This window comes from Camellia sinensis, chromosome 15 (genome assembly GCF_055761805.1).
Source record: "Camellia sinensis isolate YWXY chromosome 15, ASM5576180v1, whole genome shotgun sequence".
Lineage (NCBI taxonomy): Eukaryota > Viridiplantae > Streptophyta > Magnoliopsida > Ericales > Theaceae > Camellia > Camellia sinensis.
The window spans coordinates 116,008,379-116,028,504 of NC_138975.1; the positions used below are offsets into that span (position 1 = coordinate 116,008,379).

Consider the following 20,126-nt stretch of genomic DNA (forward strand, 5'->3'; position numbering starts at 1 on the left):
GAAGGTAAAAGAATTTTTTATGGCTAAATTACATTGACCACTCCTAAGGTTTGGCCATGATACTCTGATTGACCCTATCGTATAAAAACTACATTCACCACCCTTGTCAGACTTTGTTGGAAACACTATTAACAGATGATGTCAATTTATTCTTTAGACGTTATGAATTAAAGCCCTTATTATTTCCTCCAATTTAGCACCCAAAACTTTTTTTCTCAACGTAATCATCGCAACCCTCTCAATATAATCATCACAACCCTCTTCTCCAAATGAAACCTAAACAAAATCATCTTTGATGATTCACTTCCACCAAGAAGTCCAAGACCCATATTTCTCTAGCAGCCTCTTTCCCGCCATCTTTTATCTCTCTCTTTGATTTTTGATAGATCCACCATAATATGAGCCATAATGAATCCCATGCCCTACACATTTGACAATGGTAATGGGGTTGCTATGTCCAATTAATGTATATGTAGAGAGAGAAGTGGTGATGATAGATGATCTGGCTTAGAGTGACGCATGTCACCATTTGGGCTAGTTATAACTTATATCAAGGGTAGAGTAGGCATTTCGAAATTTCAAAATATGATGTCATCATATTTCATTTTTATCACCAATGGTCAGTTAGGAACTGGAGGAAATCTATTACATGATTTCCCAAATAGAAGAAGTCAGTGTAATTATTAATACCATAGGGTAGCAAGTGTATTGATGCCAAAGCTTTGGGGTGGACAGCATAATTTATCTTTAACCACTGGAGTTAGGCAGTGGCGAGAACCGGTTTACATCATTAGGAGGTTATGGTTTGATTCCCCCCTTTCCTCAAATGTACCAGGAGAAAAAAAGAAAAAGAAAAAAAGAGGAGTAATTGATCCTCCTCTTTTTCATGTATGCTGAATTTACCATGCGCACGAAGCCATTAATTGGGGCAATTGTAAAAGGTTGGCAGACAAGTTTGAGAAAATCTGTTCAGCTGTGAAGGCTGCATCTCTGTGCGAATGATGGCAGACATTAGAGTTTTACCTAGTTTAGTCCTTCCTACTTCTCAATTGTCAAGCTGCATGCTTGCCTGACATAAATCACTAATGACTTTTGATATTCCTTTATCATTTTGCATAGTACTTTTAACTGAAACCAGCTTGCATTGGAGATAATAATGTTTCTCTTGCTTTCATGTTTTTTAATGGCCTTTTTATTGGAACTGATATGGAATTATATATTTATTCCAGCTACAAAGTTTTGTGGGAAAAAGCAGTCCTCATAAGGTACAAATTATTTTCAGTTCCCATATGTTGCTAATCATTCTATTTTATTTACTGTGTACTGTTTAGTATTATTTTTCACTTTGATAATTTTGATTATAATTTATTGTCACACCAATGAAACTATTTAACAGTTACTACTTGACCAAAAATTATGATCCAACAATCTTCTTATGGACCCTTGAAACAAATAAGAGGAAGAAATGCTACGTGTAATCATGTCTTTAGTTCTTTTATTTCTTTCCGTGAAATCCAAGTTGTATATTTTATTTTAGCTGACTGTGCTACCCATCACTTTACAACATGATGATATGTAAGGCATGTGTTCCTTCTTTGATGACACTGCCACGCTCATTCTTGCACTGTTTGGTTTCAATACCATGGGTAGATTCATGTTTTTTTTTTCTTTTTTTTTTTTTTTTTTAAATTTTTTATATCTATTATCATCCTTAATTGATTTTTCAATTCTGGATAACAGGTGAAAGTCATTTTCTTCTTAGAAACAGGGGAGTGTGGAGCTCCATTCGTGTGTCAAGCTGCCCTAAATTATTGGCCGTATGCTGCTTTTGCATTTGTGCCATGGCGAGAAGAGGAATCTTCCTTTTGGTGGAATGTGTACTTGTATTTTCTTTCTTTTCTTTTTTGGGAGAACGTATGGGAGTGCTTTTTTTTTTCCCCCTTCCTTTTTTTAAAAAAAGAAAACGAAAAGGAAAGATTAATATCTTAAATGTTCTTACAAGCTTCGTTCGGAATAATTTCCTAGTTTTGTGAATAATCTTGTCTTTTTTTTTTTTGATTGGCACCGGGTTGTCCGGATCAAAGCCCGACTAATCCCCAAATAATCTTGTCATTTAACTAGCAATAAATCTTAGAATAGTATCAAAACTGTTTTTAATTATTCCTTTCTTCATCAAACAGAAGTAGCTATCATTATTCTTTCTTATATTGGCTTGAAGGATTGATGATAAATGGGGAATTCTTTTTGCAGCAGAACCAGATTTTTTTGCAGTTACAACTATCTACTTCATGTTAACTTCTACTTTGATCTGGAAAGCTGTTATATCTTGTATAAGTGTAGTTATGAAATTTCTTTATTTATTGCAGTAGTAGGGGGTAGAAAACGTCAGTCGTCATGTTACCCATGACAATAACAAAGTGTTATGTGTGAACAAACAAAATCCTACTTATGTTATGATGGAAGAAGAATGACAAGCTCAAATTTGATAGTGAAAAAGTTTTTCTTGCCTCACATGGAAAGACTTTCACGAACTTTTTCTTTCAATGACATCTTTCTAAATTTCAGTATACAGTTGTATCCTTAAAGGGGATAACAATTTTCATTTCAGTATTATGTGAAATATAAGACATTTGAATGTTCAGGATGTTTCCCTGTAGCCCTACCTAGCCCTTGTATGTATTTTGAGCCAAGTCCCATCATAAGATCTGGGGTTCTGGAAGAGGCTTGACAGTTAGATCCAATATATCTACCAGAGTCCATGATGCACAGCTTTAAAGCTGTCAGGGTCTGATTATTCATATTTCAAATCCTTTGAAAAATCTTGTGCAAACTTTTGAAATTTTCATTTCATTCTTCTGTTTTGTAATCTCAATTAGGATCGCAAATGTTCTGTATCATTTCATGCTTTTGTTGGCATCTCCTTAAATTTCTATGTGAAGATCATGGAATCAACCTCCAAGCATATTTGTTTTCTCTATTTTGCTTTTGACTATTAAATTACAGAATAAGTTTTTAGATGAAAATCAAGTAAGGAAAATTCTTTTCATCAGTGTTGTTGAATACATGTCATGTATTGTTATATCACTTTTGTGCATTGTGTATCATGTCTCATGTCTCATGTCATATCATGTATAATAAAATACATTAACATATATGACTACAAATTCTGGGTAAGGGAAGTTAGAGGCGATCGGTCATTGACCTCTGGGAAGATGGCAGGCACTTAAATGGCCCGAGATCATCGGAGGTGGAAGAGGAGAAGACCAAGGTAGGCTTAGATAGGAAAGGGGTGGCAATGAGAGACCTTGAACACTTTGTATATGTTGTATGATTCTTGTTGCTCTTGTTATGATTGTGGTTGCACTTATGATGCCATTATATGGACTCTAGGAGTATTGGAGCCCAAGCAACCTCAAGACAGGTGGCGAGTTCTCCTCTACTCGATAGGAGGGTGATATCAGCTCTACTAGTTGTGTATTATGATTCAGGTCATTGGAAGGTTGCATCATACACGCTGCAGGTGTAGGTATGATATCTTGAGAGGCGTATAGTATATGCAATAGGTATAAGTGTAAGGTTAATGTCCCTTTTCTCTAAGCTAGGTCAAGGTGGAACTGTCACTGCAGGGAGACAGTTACACAACCTTGATGATCCCGAGGTCTTAACCTCCAATCCACAATCCTCCAATGATCCCAAGTGGGAGTGCTTAGGTCCTGCTCCCAACCTAGGCAGCCAAGGGGGTGAGTGCATGGGTGAGCCAATGGCTCATCTTGAACAGTCAAGTAAACATAGGTGAGTCAAGGGTCCAACTATGTTGCTATGGAGTTGGGGTGAGTGTGTAGAGAATATATTTCTTATGAGTCATGACGGGCCATGGAGAGCTCTAGGTGAGCTGTGGTCCTGTTTTCATTCTTGGTAGTGTGCATGCCCGCGCTTAGGCTAGGCATACAACCCCAACTCACCGTGATGCCTCAGGGGTCTGCGACGTGGATGTGTGATGGTGATGACGTGACGCCCGTAGGGCTCGCCACGTGCCAAGCATGATGTAGATACCCACACAGATACATAAATATAAAGTACTTTCACATGATACATAAATATATTGAAAAAAATGAAGTACTAAAGCATATAACCAATGACATGAAAAATAATCTCTAAAAACTTACAAATTCGACAAAAAGGTAAATATGCATTCATTAGAAACCCAAATATAAAACTAAAAAGAAATTGGAAAGAAAATTCAAAATTTAATATAACAGAAGGATTAATGAGATTTCATTGCAAATATAAAAATAATACAAGATTTTTGTTTTTCAATTGAGCCCAACTTCTTGGTCGCTAGTTTGTTTGGTTCCCAGTTTGCAGCCAAAGACTTTCTTTAGGACTTGGATGATGAGTATGGCTTAATCATACTTGTTATGAGGTATATGGTCATAGTCCAAACAAGCCTTTTGGCCCAAATCTTGGGTCTCAACCCAATTCCAAATTGTCTGTGTGTGTAAGCTCTTTGTTTCTTTCACCTGAATTAGATTCATGATAGTTGTACAATTTTTTTGTAGCGAAGGGAGTATGAGAGTCATTTTTGCTTTAGGGTTTATTTGGATTTGGGTCTCCTTGGTATGGGGTTTTTTGATAATATGGTTTTGGATTGTTCAACGAGTGCGGGCAATGGCAATTGACATTGCGAAATGCTGTTAATAGGGCTAAAGGTGAAAGAGAAGGTATTGATAGCTAATCAAGAAATACATGTTAAATTGTGATACAAAATGAAATTGATACAATGCAAAATGTATCTCACGATTCAATCTACCAACATATGAATCCGCAATACATATATTTTTCATAACGATTCTGACAATACTACTTTTCATATTTAATTGTCATGTCTTTTCTGAAATTTTCTTTTTCTTTTTCTACTTTTTTGTTCCTTTTTTCTGGAAGGCATCTATTTTTTTGTTCCGCATTAAATAGTTCAGAGAAGAATCTACTGTTCTTTTTTCGTCTTTTTCGTCAATTATGCATCAGGCTAATGGGCTTACTGGTTAGAAATATTGGTTACTCTAACCAGCATACTGGACTGTACTTTTTTGGGAGACTAATTTTGGTTCCCTTTCCCCTTCCAATCTTTGGAAACTTGATCGTGAAACGCCACCTTCAAAAATGTGGTGCTTCTTAATTTTTTTTCCAAAATAGAGTATGATCTTAATAGTGTTCTTATTATCAACAACAGGTTTGGAGTGGAATCTGCACCTGCAATTGTATTTTTAAAAGAACATGGTGTTAAACCTGTTGTGTACCATGGTATGTCACTCTCTTTTTATTTCGTTTCATAGTATTTCTTGGTACTCTTTGTAGCATAAATAATGTGTACATAACAAGCTAAGCAGTGCACATTATCTGCAGGACCTGCCAATAATTCATGGCTTGTAGGTATAATGGAACAGAATAAACATCAAGGTAATGCTGTTTGTTTGTACTTTATCAAGTTTTATAATCTAGGGCCTTGACACTATAACAAAATTTTCCCTCTCATATTACTTGAGTGAGTGCAACCATTGTGTAAATGGCTTGTTACAGTGATTCTAATGTGCAAGTAAACCTCATGTGATTGACAAGTGCAAACTGTTAGCTTCATGATTATTTGGAGGTTCTTGCTGCCATCAGTCTTTTTATCCACTGACTAGAGTCCTTTATGTAGTTATTTTCTTCAGCGGAAGAGGAAAAAATCTAGATTGTATTTTGATATTTTTTTCTGGGAACTGTACCAATCATTTCTCTGTTCTTGAAACATCGGATCGGCTAATCTGACTATGAAGTGTTTCCTCGGTACTTGTTTTCCTATGTAGAAATCTTCCTTGATAATTTCCTTCACATGAATTGTATTGTACGGAACTTGTCAGGTTATGATTTTGTTTTCATTTGATGGGATGTTGTGTTGCAACCTTTTTTCCGTATTGTGTAAATTTGTGGTAAAATCTTTTGTCAAATGTGGCCCTCCTTATAAAGTAATCCTTTTTCTTTAGATTTTATGAGAGTACAAGCCTGCAGAGTGTCCACCATTTTTCCCACATAGTAGAATAAATGACTCAGCGATGCATCCTGCAAAGTTGCTTGTGAGGGATCGTCTTATGTCTGCATTTGAGAGTTACTGGGAAACTGACTAGGTTGTGTTTATTGGTTCCAATGGGCTGTGCTATTATACAAATATTATTATAGATATCCTTTAGCTGATTTAGTTTACTTCTGTGATCTACTAAATGCTCGTAAGTTGCTCTATGTTGAGATTATGGTTATCATGGACGAGAGATTAGGCAAAGCATTCTTTGTTCCCATGAAGCAAGGCATAAATACAACCTTTTTAATATATTAAACTATAAAAACACGAATGATAAACGATAAATAAAAGGAAAGAGCAAAACACAGGATAGTCTCATCAAAATTTCCAATCCGCATTCTGACATAGGGTTGCAAAGGAGTCAATTTTGTGTTGCTTAAATCCCTTTACATATATGTAAATTCTTGGCTTTAGTCAGAATATGTTAGCTTCCTTAAATAAAAAAAATAATAATAATGCTACAATATACCATAAAAAAGTTTGAAAATGAATATACTAGTTAAAACAATGAGAAAGTCAGATTTGTTAGCAGAAATATCAACATTTTGGGGTTGGCTTAAAACATGTTCCCCGGGAGGGAGGGAGCACAAGTAAAAAAGGTAGAAATGTTAATGAATCTCAGTGCAAATATCAGGGTTTTTGATCCCCACTTGTGAATGTTTGAACCTTAATGTGCATATTGTGTTGTATTTGAAAGTAGTGGTGTTATAAAAATTTTGAGGTTGGAGTGCATGAATTATAAAGTGGGTGATTGTTTTAGTGATTCCTTTAATTAATTGGAGTTTGGCAATTGTTTTGGGGAATTCCTTTTTGGTTTTTTGGATGAACTAATTTTAGGTTGAGTTTGATATATATATTTATTTTCTATTTTAAAAAAGGTGGTAGCCTTGCGCTGATAAAGATGGTTGTTATGTGCAACAAAGACTTGTAGATGCAACAGTAAGTAAAAGTGATATGATCACCATAAATGAAAATGTTAGGAGGGGAAGATCTAAATTGACATGTGATGTAGTAAAAAAGATTTGAATTTATTAAATTTAATTTGTCCTATAGCCTTTAAGATGTGCAGAAAAGTAGAGAGGTGATGTGATCTAAAAAAGATAAAAAAATAAAAAAATATGCTATTGTAGGGGATGTCAAACAACCCCATTTGGTATCTTTGCTGTGGAGAGAATTTGGAGTTGGCCTGTCTAGCTCGAGACAAATAGCAATTGATAGAGGGGTTGTTGTTAGTGATATGTAACGCCCTCAAAATAATAACATCAAACCCATCAAATAAGACATGCATTGACATGTAAAATAACTTCATTCTTTATTTATCAGTATTCCTTTACTTAAGTATTACACGTTAACAACAAAAGCAAATGCCCTATGGGCGTACAGCTTTCCAAGTTAACACTTGGTTACAACAAAAGAGTACTAACTCATACACTTTAAGCCCTTGGCTTGAGATTACATGTAATACACCAAAAAGTAAAACGACAAAAGTATGTCTGCCTCTAGCCTCCCAAGCTATGTCCTTGGAGGTGGCATGCTACCTGTACCTGAAAATGATATTCCCATATAGGGTGAGCCACAGCCCAGTAGAAATACACTAAACCAACCATGAACAATGACTAAAAGATTAGCAATTGATAGATGGCCAACACTGATACATTCATATAAATCACATATTTATGTCATACGACTTATGAGTCCAAGTTACTTTTCATTTTCCTTTTTTCAACAGATAAGCATGTTAGCTCTATCATTATTTCAACAGATATGTATAACAACAATACACCGCATTCACAGATAAGCATATAAGCTGTATCCACATTCTCAACAGATATGTATAACAACAATATCCCACATTCACAGATAAGCGTATAAGCTATATCCACACTTCACAAAGATAAGCATATGAGCTCTATCTTCACTTCTCTAGACAAGCATATGAGCTGTATCTACGGAGTTCATTCCCTATCTTCTCCCAACACTATCCGGTTTAGAGGTACATCCCCTATCTTCCCCTAAACCGCGGAGTACATCCCCCATCTCCTCCTCTACACATAACGTATATAAACACATTGGTTCTATATACAACCACTCAATACAAACAATTAATGTATTCTATCAACCGTCAAATTCCATGACACATTCCATTGATTAGTTTCTGTTTGCCTAATCATCATGCATTGTCTACAACAATTACGACTATCCTCCACCGATAGCCCAAAGCAGTTATCTCTAAACAGAAAATAAATGCACAATGGATATTCAATCAACATTTCATTTCCTCATTTTTCACAATTAATTATCCCAATTAATCAAACAATATAATTAGGTCGTTATCCATAATTACCATTTCAACCCTTAGGTCCCATTTTCATCAATGATTCAACATTAATTCCATTTCTCTATGCCAAACATGCATCTAGGTTTATTATGAACAAACCCCCAACTTTTGTAAAATTGCACAAAAGCCCCAAACTTTCACCAAAGTACCAAACCAACCCCAACATCTCAAAATACTAAAATTTAAAGACAAAATCCATAAAGAGGAGTAGGATATCCCTACCTCAAATTCGGAGCCCCAAAGGAGAAGATGACAAAACTCAACGTGCTCCAAATCCCGAAATTTTCAGATTAAAATGTAGCCCTCGACGATCAACAACCTTTTTGTAAAGGCCAAAGGTGAGCAAATCACCCCTACTAGATCAAAACCTAGAGAGAAGGTTGAGTTCTAGAATGAGAGGCTCAACAATGGTGTTTTTGGAAAAGTAGGAGAGAGAAGAGAAAGTGAAAAAGTGATTTGAAAAGTCAAAACACGGAACTTAAATCCAGTCGACCCGCTTGAGCGTCAAACACCCCGCTCGAGCGTCACTCACAGACTCCCGCTCGAGCGGCGGATGCACACTCCCAGAACTTTTTACAGAACCAGGCCTCCGCTCGAGCTTCCAACTCCCCGCTCGAGCGGCACTCACACAACCCCGCTCGAGCGGCCAACTCCACGCTCGAGCGTCCAACGCTGCACAGGAAATACAGGATGGGTGCAATTCCCGCTCGAGCGCCCAAACCCCCGCTCGTGCGGACAGGTAAAAATCTGGGCAACTAGTTTTGGTTTCTAAACTCAACCAACCTGTAACAAACCTGCTCAACACATCCTATAACTCAAATACAAAGTAAAAAGGATGCAAACTAGATAATAAACAACTACCAACATCTACGGACACATGTCCGGATCACTGTACAACAAGGGTAAACCCGGGATCGCTATATGATATGTGAGGAGGGAGAGGGATCAAATCTTTTGGGACTTTTGGGCCTTATTTTAGTCCTGTTTGACGTGGCTTGGGTCTTCCTTTCAAATGTTTGGGACCTTTTGCTTTCTTGGAGGGTAGCCAGAGTTGAAAAGACAAAAAAGAGGCGATTGGCAGCATGTCCTCCCATTTTATTTTGGAGTATCTGGATGGAGCTTAATAGAAGAAGTTTTGATGGTGTTAAGAGTCTTAAGGCTTTCATTTTTGCTTTAAAGAGTAGAATTCTAACCATCTTTTACAATTGGATCTTGAGGGGTGTTGAGCCTTCATTGAATCCTTTTTTGAATTTTGTTGACAATTTTGAATATATTGATGGATAGGTGTTGTTTTTTATTGGGATATATTTACATATACATGTATAACACAAACCCGATTATACATTCTAAGATTTTGTGAAACTAACTGTAATACATTGGTTTATTCTCTGTTCCTTATTTTTAGAGCTTCCACAATTGAGAAGTCTGACGTTCACGGAGCTGGGTTGTGATGTCCGTGGCTATTCTCGTGCTGGAAATGAAACGGCAATTTGGTGCTGTATCATTCTAGCAGGAAGATCAAGCCCAGAACTCAACAAAATGCGTGCAGTGAGTTTGTTTGCCCTTCTTGTTATGTTAAATTAAATCCCCACTTGGTAGTTATTTCCTAGAAATGATTTGGCTACTTCGTTGGGAAATCATTGTCTAGTGATGCCAGCTGATTTTTCTAAACTTTGAAGACAAATCTTCATAAATTAAAATAGACAACTACCTAATAAAGAATAGAAAAGGTAACTTAAGGAAAATAGTAGAGAAAGCGGTTAGAAAGAAAACACAGAATGTGAAAGAACTTTATTTGATGCATCCTGGCAAAGATCCTGATGTTCATTTGAAGTTATGACACAGAAAGTGTACTCATTCAGAATTTGACATTGAATATAACAGAAAGATTCATGTATGCATGCCCAAATGGTAGTATATTCTTCTAGTTTACTAAATGGAGTACATTACTATGATAAAGACTCTGCGCAGGATCCAAGAAGCACTGTCCACAGTTGATAACGATCAGCCGTCGTCGCTAGCACCTGTTGCACTGAAGGAAAAGCGGTTGACATTTACCTAGCTTGATGGGGAAGCCCAACAAGTAAGTGTCATCTTTTGTTTGTCTGGCATGTCAATGTTTTCCAAGTTTAGTTGTAGTTGAATTCACATTTGTAGTAGTGAATGGATTAATTAATTTGAGGGTCATGTTTGTGATGCTGTATGTATGGTACTTGGTAGCAATTTATTCTGAAATTTAATCTCTTTGTCAAACTTAGTTGGGATCACTATTGGCATTGGAAGATTTTTGCCAAAGTGCCAGTATCTTAATCCAAATGGTGGCCTAAGTTGGAAAAGGTGGTCAGTGATTATTGCTGTTATAAATTCTGACAGTGTTATTTATACTGCCATAAAATGATGTGAAATTATTTACATTACAAATCATTCAATCTAATTGCAGGATAAATTCTGAAACATTAAATGCTAAAACCACATGTGACCTTTGGCCTGAAAATGCAGGGTATGAAAAAACATCGTCACAACTTCCTTATGCGCTATACTCTCGTGCTGTAAGCAGCTGAGAATTTCTGCCTGAAACTTTTGGAAATGTCCAAGAATCTGATTGCATTCATAAAACCTTTGACATCTGAATATGGTTTTTTGAGAAGATTATAGAGGCCTGTCACTGATTTGGAATTTTAAGATATAATTCTCATTTTTATGGCTCTTCTGTTCCTTTCGTGAAAAAAAAAAAAAAATTACTAGTACTTTTTAATAATCTTTCAAAATATGTGTTATTAATCTTAGAAAGTTATTGTATGATTTGAGCCACAAATCCTACAATATGTCATGTTATACAAATATATTGTGTATTTAAAATATGTATTGAGGCTAGCTTCGAGGTGAGGCTAAGGTAAAATGCATTGAGTTTTTTTTATTATTTTTGGGTGAAACTCTCCAAAGACTTGCACATCACAGTTTGAGGCGGGCAACACGTGCACCTTGTACTCCTTTTGCACATAAATATGAGGAGCTGTGTTACATGGACTCTTCTATTTCCCCCACAGTACCCGTGTCCACTGGATATGACATTGGTAAGAGTGTGAGATGTATCTGACACTTGTACCCAATTTAGGCACTCAGATGCTTTAATTTGTGACAATACATGAAGAAGAAGAAACTCACATTTATTAGTAAAGTAATATTTTTAGCCTCTCACATGAATTAGATATAGAAATTTCATATTTTTCCTATATCTTATTTAATTTCTAGTATATTTCTACTCAATTTACCACATCTCATCCGAGAATATTATATAAAATATAATATATATATGTGCATATCTCGTGTCCCAATGCCCATATCTAATTTTGGATACGTATCCCAAGATTTAAATTTATGAAGGTTTGACGCTTGGATACACACCTGCACCCGATACTCGTACCTCAATCCCATGTGACAATATGTATATGGAGAGCTTGTCTTGGGTTGTTGTTAAGCTTATTATAATACCTAGTTTTATTTTATTTTTTTGTTGATTTTCTAATACCTAGTTTATATTTAGACATATAAAATAAGAACCTCTTCTATAACCATCATATTCGATGGAAAAAACCAAGAAAAATATAAAGCAAAGACTCAAGTAAGAAGTTCAATAGCTGAAACTAAGAATGTCAAGTTCATCTTCGATGAGGGCAAGTTTCCTATTCTGTAATGAAATGTTCAACGCCTTGAGGAGAAAAGTATTTATACATTTATATTTAATTTTGAATAAAATTAAAATTAATGTGTACTAATTGGGCGTTGTTTTTTTTAATTTAGTTTTAAATAACTTTTTCTCACTAAATATAAAAATTTGAAGTTTGAAATGCATATGTGTTGATGCCTTGAGACTTGCGCATTCACATTTAAAGGCTTTGGTATATACATATTTAGCCATGGCCCGTCTAGTGCAAAGCATGTATACACCTCAATTGTTTGGTGTAGTAGATTATGTTCTCCGTGTGAGACATGGCCAATTAAAAGTATTCATCATTCATCGTTATCCTATATGAGCTCAAAACCAACTTTTGGAACTCAAAATTGTTTTGTTTTTTGTCTTTAGCGATTTTTTTTCTTCATATATATATATATATATATATTTTTAGATCTGCCTAATTAGACGCACTTAAAATTTAAAATATTTGAAAAAAAATCTGAAAAATGTTAAAAGACAATTTCATATTTTTTTACAAATATTTTATTTTTTAAGTACATCTAGATTAGGTGCGTCTAAAAAGTAAAAAATAAAATAAAATAAAATATGAAAAAAGTTCACTAAAGACCTCCCCTCCGCCCCGAATTTTTTTTTTAGAAAAACAAAAGGCTCAAAAGCTATTCATAAATTAAACCAAAGAAGGTGAGAGTTTTTCATTATGCTTCTCGGTCATTTTAAAAACTTTGGAGGATATCTTTGGCAAAAAAATTGTACTTCTGTCGGTTGATTCTATTATGTGGATCGAGCTATATGTACAGGGAAATGTGATTCATCTCAAAGAATGAAATACAAAGAACTGTAGGAAGTACATAGAATGAATTTCTGTGATCAAGCCATATGTACAAAGAATGTGATTCCTCTCCAGTTATACAAATAACACTATTCTGTAGGTCAAGCTATGTAGTGTAGGAAACAGAATGTGATTCCTCTCACAGGTGTTATATAATAAAAATAAACTAAAGTTCACCAGGTTGCGTATATGAGGCATGTATTGCAATGGTGAAAATTATTCATAAACTCCAATAGTAATTGTGTAAGACGTCATTACAGCTGCATGGTACATATGATTAGAGGTTGTTTGCTTCTGCTTTATTCAGTTGAAGGAATGATCTTTCCATCTCTCCTCTGTTATTCCTAGAACCATTTGTAGGTTTTTTTTCTTTTTTATGTAGAAGTATGTGTGCTTACTATTGTGGATTATAATATTTTAATTAATAATGATCATGATGGACTAGTCTATGCTGGAACATTTAACAAATGATCTTTTGCAACTGTATTAGTCACTAAATTTCTCTTCTTCTCCAGCGATACTGTTTTTTCCACACTCAAACAGAGAACTATGAAACATGTGGACCTAGGAGGGATATAACCGATATACCACAGTTAATTATTGTACGTTACAAAAGGAATGCTACAGAAGATAGTATTAAAATTGAGGGAAAAAAAGCCAAAAAACATGTTGGAGGCATTTCTGAATGACGATATGGATCCTGCATCACAACTTGTTGCGAGGTACAATGGTTCCGAAGAAAGTTCAGAGGTGTGGCCTTCTATCTGTTGTGAGATGGATTTTACTACATGGTTTAATTATTAAGATATATTTCACTCTGTATTGAGCAGTTAACGCAAATGCAGCATTCTTTGTGATTTAGTGTACCTTTTCACGTTGAGTTGTTTCTATTTATTTGGTTGGCAAATCATCAAGTGGATCTCTCAAATAATCGAAGATGGTGACTCTAGGGAGCTCCCTTTTTTTGTAAGTTAGCATAGACAAAATTTTTTTAGAATTAAGCTTTCTTTTGGTGCTTGAATGGATGAATTTGTGTATTTTGCTGAGGGGTTTAATTACCTTCACTCCATTATTGATGCCTCAGAAGCACAAACATGTGACATGACATTGACACACTGACATGTAAATTTTCAAAAAATGTAGGACACGACACGTTGGGGACTTCTGCAAAATATATAATTCATTTATGTATTTATCAAATGTATGTCATAGATAAGGATAAATAATTATTATGTCCTATATATAAATATTTAAGTAAAATATCTTCATTTTTGAAGTATAAAGGAGGAGAATAGGTATAAATTTACTTAATTTTTGTTGTATCATTGGATTCCAAGTTATTTATTCAAACTCGTAATATGTTCAATGTATGTCTAAGTGTTGGAAAGTGTCCGAAAATATCGCCATACTCATAATGGGTAATGGTACGCGTACCGTTAGGTTTGCATGCGTATCAGGTACATGAAATATATACCCGGTAGTCTTTATACATTTTTTGGCAGGTGGGTACTTCATAGGTACATGATGGGTACATCAGGGATACACCAAGCTATGGAACATTGATAGTGATACATTAATTTATTAGAGAGTTGTGATTTACTTGAAATTGCAAATTTTTTACTTGATGTGTCAAAGATGAAAGATGTATTAATTGATTTTTCAACTTTCCAAATTTTTCTAGTTTGCTTTTGAAATGAAACTTAGTTTTGTAATTTTTCTTATTTAATGGCATTAAAATAGCATATGGACTTTGCTTTGATATTGGTGTTGTTGAACTGTGATTTCTCTTTTGGTTTTGTAATTTTCCTTTTAGTTATGATATTGAACTTTGATTTGTAGGTTGAATCTCAAACAATAAACTATGAAAAATAAAAAACTTGTTGACGTGCCACAACCGTACCCGTATCCTTTTTTTTTTTTTTGGAAAGGTTTTACCGTATTAGCGTACTCGTACCAGTATCCATACTTACACCCGTGCTGCATAGGTATTCGATGAGTGTCAGACACGGCACGTTACGTTACGTTCTTAGAAGTGTCCATGCTTCTTAGATTGATACTCATTGAACTTTGTGGTTTTTTTAAGGATGTATACACTCTGGAGCTTAGAGTTGCATTTCCTTCATACAAGATGTTGCCTGCTAAAACCTTTTCTGTTTTGTCTCATCGCAGAGAGCAAAAACACCTGCACTTGTTCCCGAAGATGCAGATCCTATTTGGTCAGTAGGTGCCAAAACCATTCTATCCAAAGGGACAGGAATGAAACAGAGAATTGGTAGTATCATGAATGGAATCCACAATCGCCTGGGAGATCCACGGACTGGCCCAGTCTTGCTCTTGGGAGCATTGATGTCTTTTGGTGGCATCTGGCTGCGAAGGAGCCAATCAACTCATCCAAGTCAATCAAATAATCAAACTCAACCGAGCAAAAAAGTAAGTCATGGCAGATTGTGCTCCTGGCAGCATTGTTATTGTTATTTTTTGTTCCAGCTATTATCTTCATCTCCAATCCAATGTAATTTCATTGATATTCTTCTGACTCATGATTAGTCCTTTCTTTTATTTCCCTTTTCTACTTTTCAGCATCATTGTTTTCCTTCTAATTATTTTTTATATATGTGATGTCTTGGCTGCATAATATTTTACTTGATTAAGTAACTTATATTAATATTCTGTTAGGATTAGTCCACCATTTGTTAGATTAGTTTAAGCATGTATTTGGGTTAGGATAGTAGAGTCCGAATCTATTGGGAAACCCAATGTGTAGGTTTTGTGTAAGAATTTATGTATTACTGATTGATATAATGTTATATATATTACAATGATTCATGATTCCTATATATAGAAGAGGGTGAGTGTGTAGTAGGTAAGGAGTAGGTGAAGTGGAGGTGGTAGTGGTGTAGTGGGTTTGGTTTAGTGGAGTAGGTGAGGTGGTAGTGGGTTAGGTTTAGTGGAGTAGGTTTAAGTGGGTGAAGTAGGTGATAGGTTTTAACAGCCCCCCGCAAACTCAAGGGGGATAGGAACTAATCAACTTGAATTTGGAGAGAGTTTACAAAACAAGAAAATACATAAAAATAAAAGAGGATAGGTGACACTGTATGGTCGTGTCAGACTATTGGTGAAGACACTGGATGGTGGTGTCATAACGTTGTAGAGGACACTGTATGGGGGTGTCATAACGTTGTAGAGGACACTGTATGGTGGTGTCATAACGGTGTAGAGGACACTGGATGGCGGTGTCAGACCGATGTAGAAGACAGTTTATGGGGTCATGTCGGACCGTTGTAGCTGACAATGTTGTGACAGTTGTTGTGACAGTTTACAGAGTCTTGCTGGACCCTTGTAGAAACTAACCGGAATCAATGTCGGGACAGTTTACAGAGTCTTGTCGGACCCATAAAGGAGCTGACCGGAATCAATGTCGGGACAGTTTACAGAGTCTTGTCGGACCCATAAAGGAGCTGACCGAAATCAATGTCGGGACAGTTTACAGAGTCTTGTCGGACCCCTAAAAAGTCGCACCCTCAAAAGGTGTGCCCAATCTGTCAAAAGGCGTGCCATCAAAAGGCGTGCCCATTCCATAAAAAGGTGTGCCGGACATGATGGCGAGGCACGTGAGTGCCTTGGCTGGCGCGCCCGTTTGTCGTCTGGCATCAAGTGGCGCGCGATACGCGTGGCTGCCTCGGCTATTTAACCAAGACGGAGGCTGAGGCAGAAGTTGAGACAGAAAAACTGAGAGAAACCTCTGAAAAATTCTTCGTGTTCCTTTGAAAAATTCTTCGTGTTCTGAGAGAGATACTCTGGAAATACTCTGGATCCAACCCTTCTCTGAAAAAACTCAGCAACCCATAACATGGCCTCGTCTTCCCGTTCAGCTACTCAGAATATGGCCTCTTCGTCCCGTGGTCTGCTCACTCTCTTTCCCGACCTCAATGAGTCAACAAGAGAGATAACTGGTGCGGTGGCACTGGAACCTCAACCAAGCACCCCGGAGTCTGCTCCGTTGAACTTTCCGATGCGGTCTGTGGAGCAAAGAATGGCAGTGCAGTCGGATGTGGAAGCCAATCAGTATACATTGAAGTCATGTGTGGAAACCATGACTGCGGTTACAAACTTGTCGAACCGGCTGCAGAGTAGGGCAAATGAGGTGCAGCAGTTAAACGCCCAACTGGCTCTGCTCCAACGCATGTATAAGGATGCGCGAGCAGAGATTAGTGTGCTAAAGGCAGAAAACAAGGAGCTGAAGCGGAAGACCACCGTAATGTTCCGATTTGGAGGTCCACCATATGCTGCAGTGGAGGAGTATGGGGGAGTGAACGTGCTCGGCGGCGTGGAAAACACGGAGGTAACAACGGCAAGGGCCGCCCAGGACGGAGGCAAGAAGAAAAGACCGGCGGCAGAGTAGAGAAGAAAAATCCCGCCTGTGGATGAGGTTGTTGTGTGTGTGGGTGTGTTTGTTTGTTTGTTTTTTTTTTTTTGGGTGTAAAATTGTGATCGGGGTTGATCCCCGGATATGAATAAAATAAATGTGTTGTGCAAACCCGGATGGTAGGAAGGACATGCAGAAAAAAAAGGGGTGAGAATGTGTGAATTGTTTTATTTTTTATTTTATTTTATTTTTTTTTGGTTGAAAGAAAGAAGATAAAATAAAATAAATAAAAAAGAGTATGGGTGTGGGCAAAACCAGCTGGATACCTAATGGCCAATGTAATATATCATACTATAATAATATAATATATTATAATAGAACATACCAAATTGCTTTAGCAGCATATGGCGGGGGGACATGCCCATGTGGGGCAATTGCTTTAGCAGCAGTGTCTGTTCCAACATTAATTGTCTCATGGACAACCTTTTTAGACCTCTCAATGGCTTGATCAGTTCAGGGATTAATATGAGATCCAGTGGAAGTGCAGCCGTTGGTGGTATCACCGAGGGAGTGAATATGGAAGCTGTGAAGGCCCAGACGGAGGTCGCTGTTCTTCCTCTCTGATATGGGCTGCTCCTATATATATATAGATAGATATATATATATAAAAACAAAATGGGAAAGCTTATATGTGATTCGATGACCTCATCACTGTGGAGGACCCAATCTCAGCTCCATCTCTAGATTCAATCGAAGCCGTAGATCGTGCTAACCAGACATCGACGACCACCACATGGGAAAACGTGTCCGGCTTAGAAGATCAGCAAAAGAGCCATCTACGGAGGCTCCACGCTAAGGGAGTCCTGTGGAAGCACCCAGGGGATGAGTCCTCGTCGGTTGTGTTCCGGCTGAGCCACGGGGGCGACGTGGAGGCCGACGGGAACTGTCTCTTCACGGCGTCGCAGAAGGCGATGGGATCGTCGGCGGCGAAGATCGATCCGAGAGAGCTGCGGCGGCGGACGGCGAGAAGGTTGTTTTTGGAAGATCTTGGATCTGTGGTGAGTGTTGAGGAGACAAGTGCGATTGATGATGCGATTAAGCATATGTATTGATTGATGATGCGATTAAGCATATGTATTCTCCGGATCTCAAGTCTGGAAGTTTTGTGGGTTAGAGATTGAATCAAAGTAGTTATCTTGTGGGGATTGTTGCTGATCTCTGTGATGCGACTAGGGCCATTCAATGTGAGTTTCGAGCTAGAAGAGCCATGGAGGTTGGTTGAACTTGCAGAGAGAGAGGGAAGGCATGTGTAGAGGTCCGGCGGGCGGCCAAGGCGAGGTTGCCGCCCGCCGGTGAAGCAGAATTACTAGCTTCTTAACCTTGCTTTGATACCATGTAAGAATTTATGTATTATTGATTGATATAATGTTATATATATTACAATGATTCATGATTCCTATATATAGAAGAGGGTGAGTGTGTAGTAGGTAAGGAGTAGGTGAAGTGGAGGTGGTAGTGGTGTAGTGGGTTAGGTTTAGTGGAGTAGGTGAGGTGGTAGTGGTGTAGTGGGTTAGGTTTAGTGGAGTAGGTTTAAGTGGGTGAAGTAGGTGATAGGTTTTAACATTTTGGTTACCTAATTTTATGGAACTAGGTTTTTTGTGGATAGACTATTATAAATAGTCACGGAGACTATGTTTTGGTGAGATTAAGAGGAGGATAAAATAGCTATGTAAGGGGTGACAAAAAATACCGATAAGGCACTAGAGTGATCAATGGATCAACTACTCTTGAGCATTGGATTCTAGTAGTGATATGGGTTTTGAGCGTGTTAACCATCTCACCTGTATTATCTATTTTTTATTCATAGTTGAATCTCTCTCCTGTGGATGTTGGCAATTGGTGCCGAACACAAAATCTGTGTCTAATTGCTTCTCTTTGGTGTGTGCGTTGTGTGCTTCTGTTCACATTGGTGGGATGTGGTATAAATCCCATTCACAACATATTCTTCAAAGTTTCCCTTCATTTAGTTCAAATGCAGTCACATATACCTTGTGGGTAGCAGCCTTTTTCGTTTTGTTTTTTTTTTTATTTTATTTTCTTGACGGCCATGTTATTGCCTATTCATTGTCATTTTATTTCTGCCCCTAACAAATTATTGTACTGAGTGATAGCTTTGAGCATATCTCTGAATCATCTCATTGAACAATTCATATTTTCTAGCTTTGCAATTTCTAGACTTGTCATTCTCATTGAAAAAGCAACACCCCACCCCACCCCAAACTCACAGACACTAAAAAAGAAAAAAAAAAAAAAAAAAACCCCTAAAGAAGGTTTTTTCTGTCTCCCTCACCACGAATCATTCTTGTATGATTGTTCCTTCATTGGGAATCTATTGCTTGCTAGTTGAACTTGTTTCCCTCACCACCAATCATTCCTGTATTATTGTGTTCCTTCATTGATATTCTCTAATAATTTTCTTTAACAGTTATCCCCCACCATTTTTCAAGGACATATTGATTCATTTGGAAAAGGAAATTGTGTCTCACTTTGTGTTGAACTACCTGGAGGCTGCTGGTGTTATGTGTTATATAGTTCCCAATCTCGAAATCTGAATAATTTTTAGCCCCACTGCCAATATTTCTCCTTTTGGTACCTCTTACTACTAATTACCAAAGTTCTTAAAGGCAAATGCATAATGTGAGGCATTTTTTCCCTCGTGAGGAGAGGCGTAAACCTCAAAGTGTTTGAAGCATTAGAATTTTGAATTTTATATTAAAATAG

At 37.0% G+C, this 20,126-nt stretch overlaps 1 protein-coding gene across 1 annotated transcript in view; it reads left to right on the plus strand.

Annotated features, from left to right (window-relative positions):
- Positions 1-20,126, plus strand: part of LOC114277858 (uncharacterized) — a 42,118-nt gene that overhangs the window by 20,983 nt on the left and 1,009 nt on the right. The window contains exons 10-15 of the mRNA XM_082910009.1: positions 1,230-1,265; positions 1,741-1,883; positions 5,231-5,301; positions 5,404-5,457; positions 9,859-10,001; positions 10,414-10,536. Coding sequence (XP_082766135.1) covers positions 1,230-1,265; positions 1,741-1,883; positions 5,231-5,301; positions 5,404-5,457; positions 9,859-10,001; positions 10,414-10,515 — 549 coding nt within the window. The 3' untranslated portion in view covers positions 10,516-10,536. The remainder of the gene's footprint in view (positions 1-1,229; positions 1,266-1,740; positions 1,884-5,230; positions 5,302-5,403; positions 5,458-9,858; positions 10,002-10,413; positions 10,537-20,126) is intronic.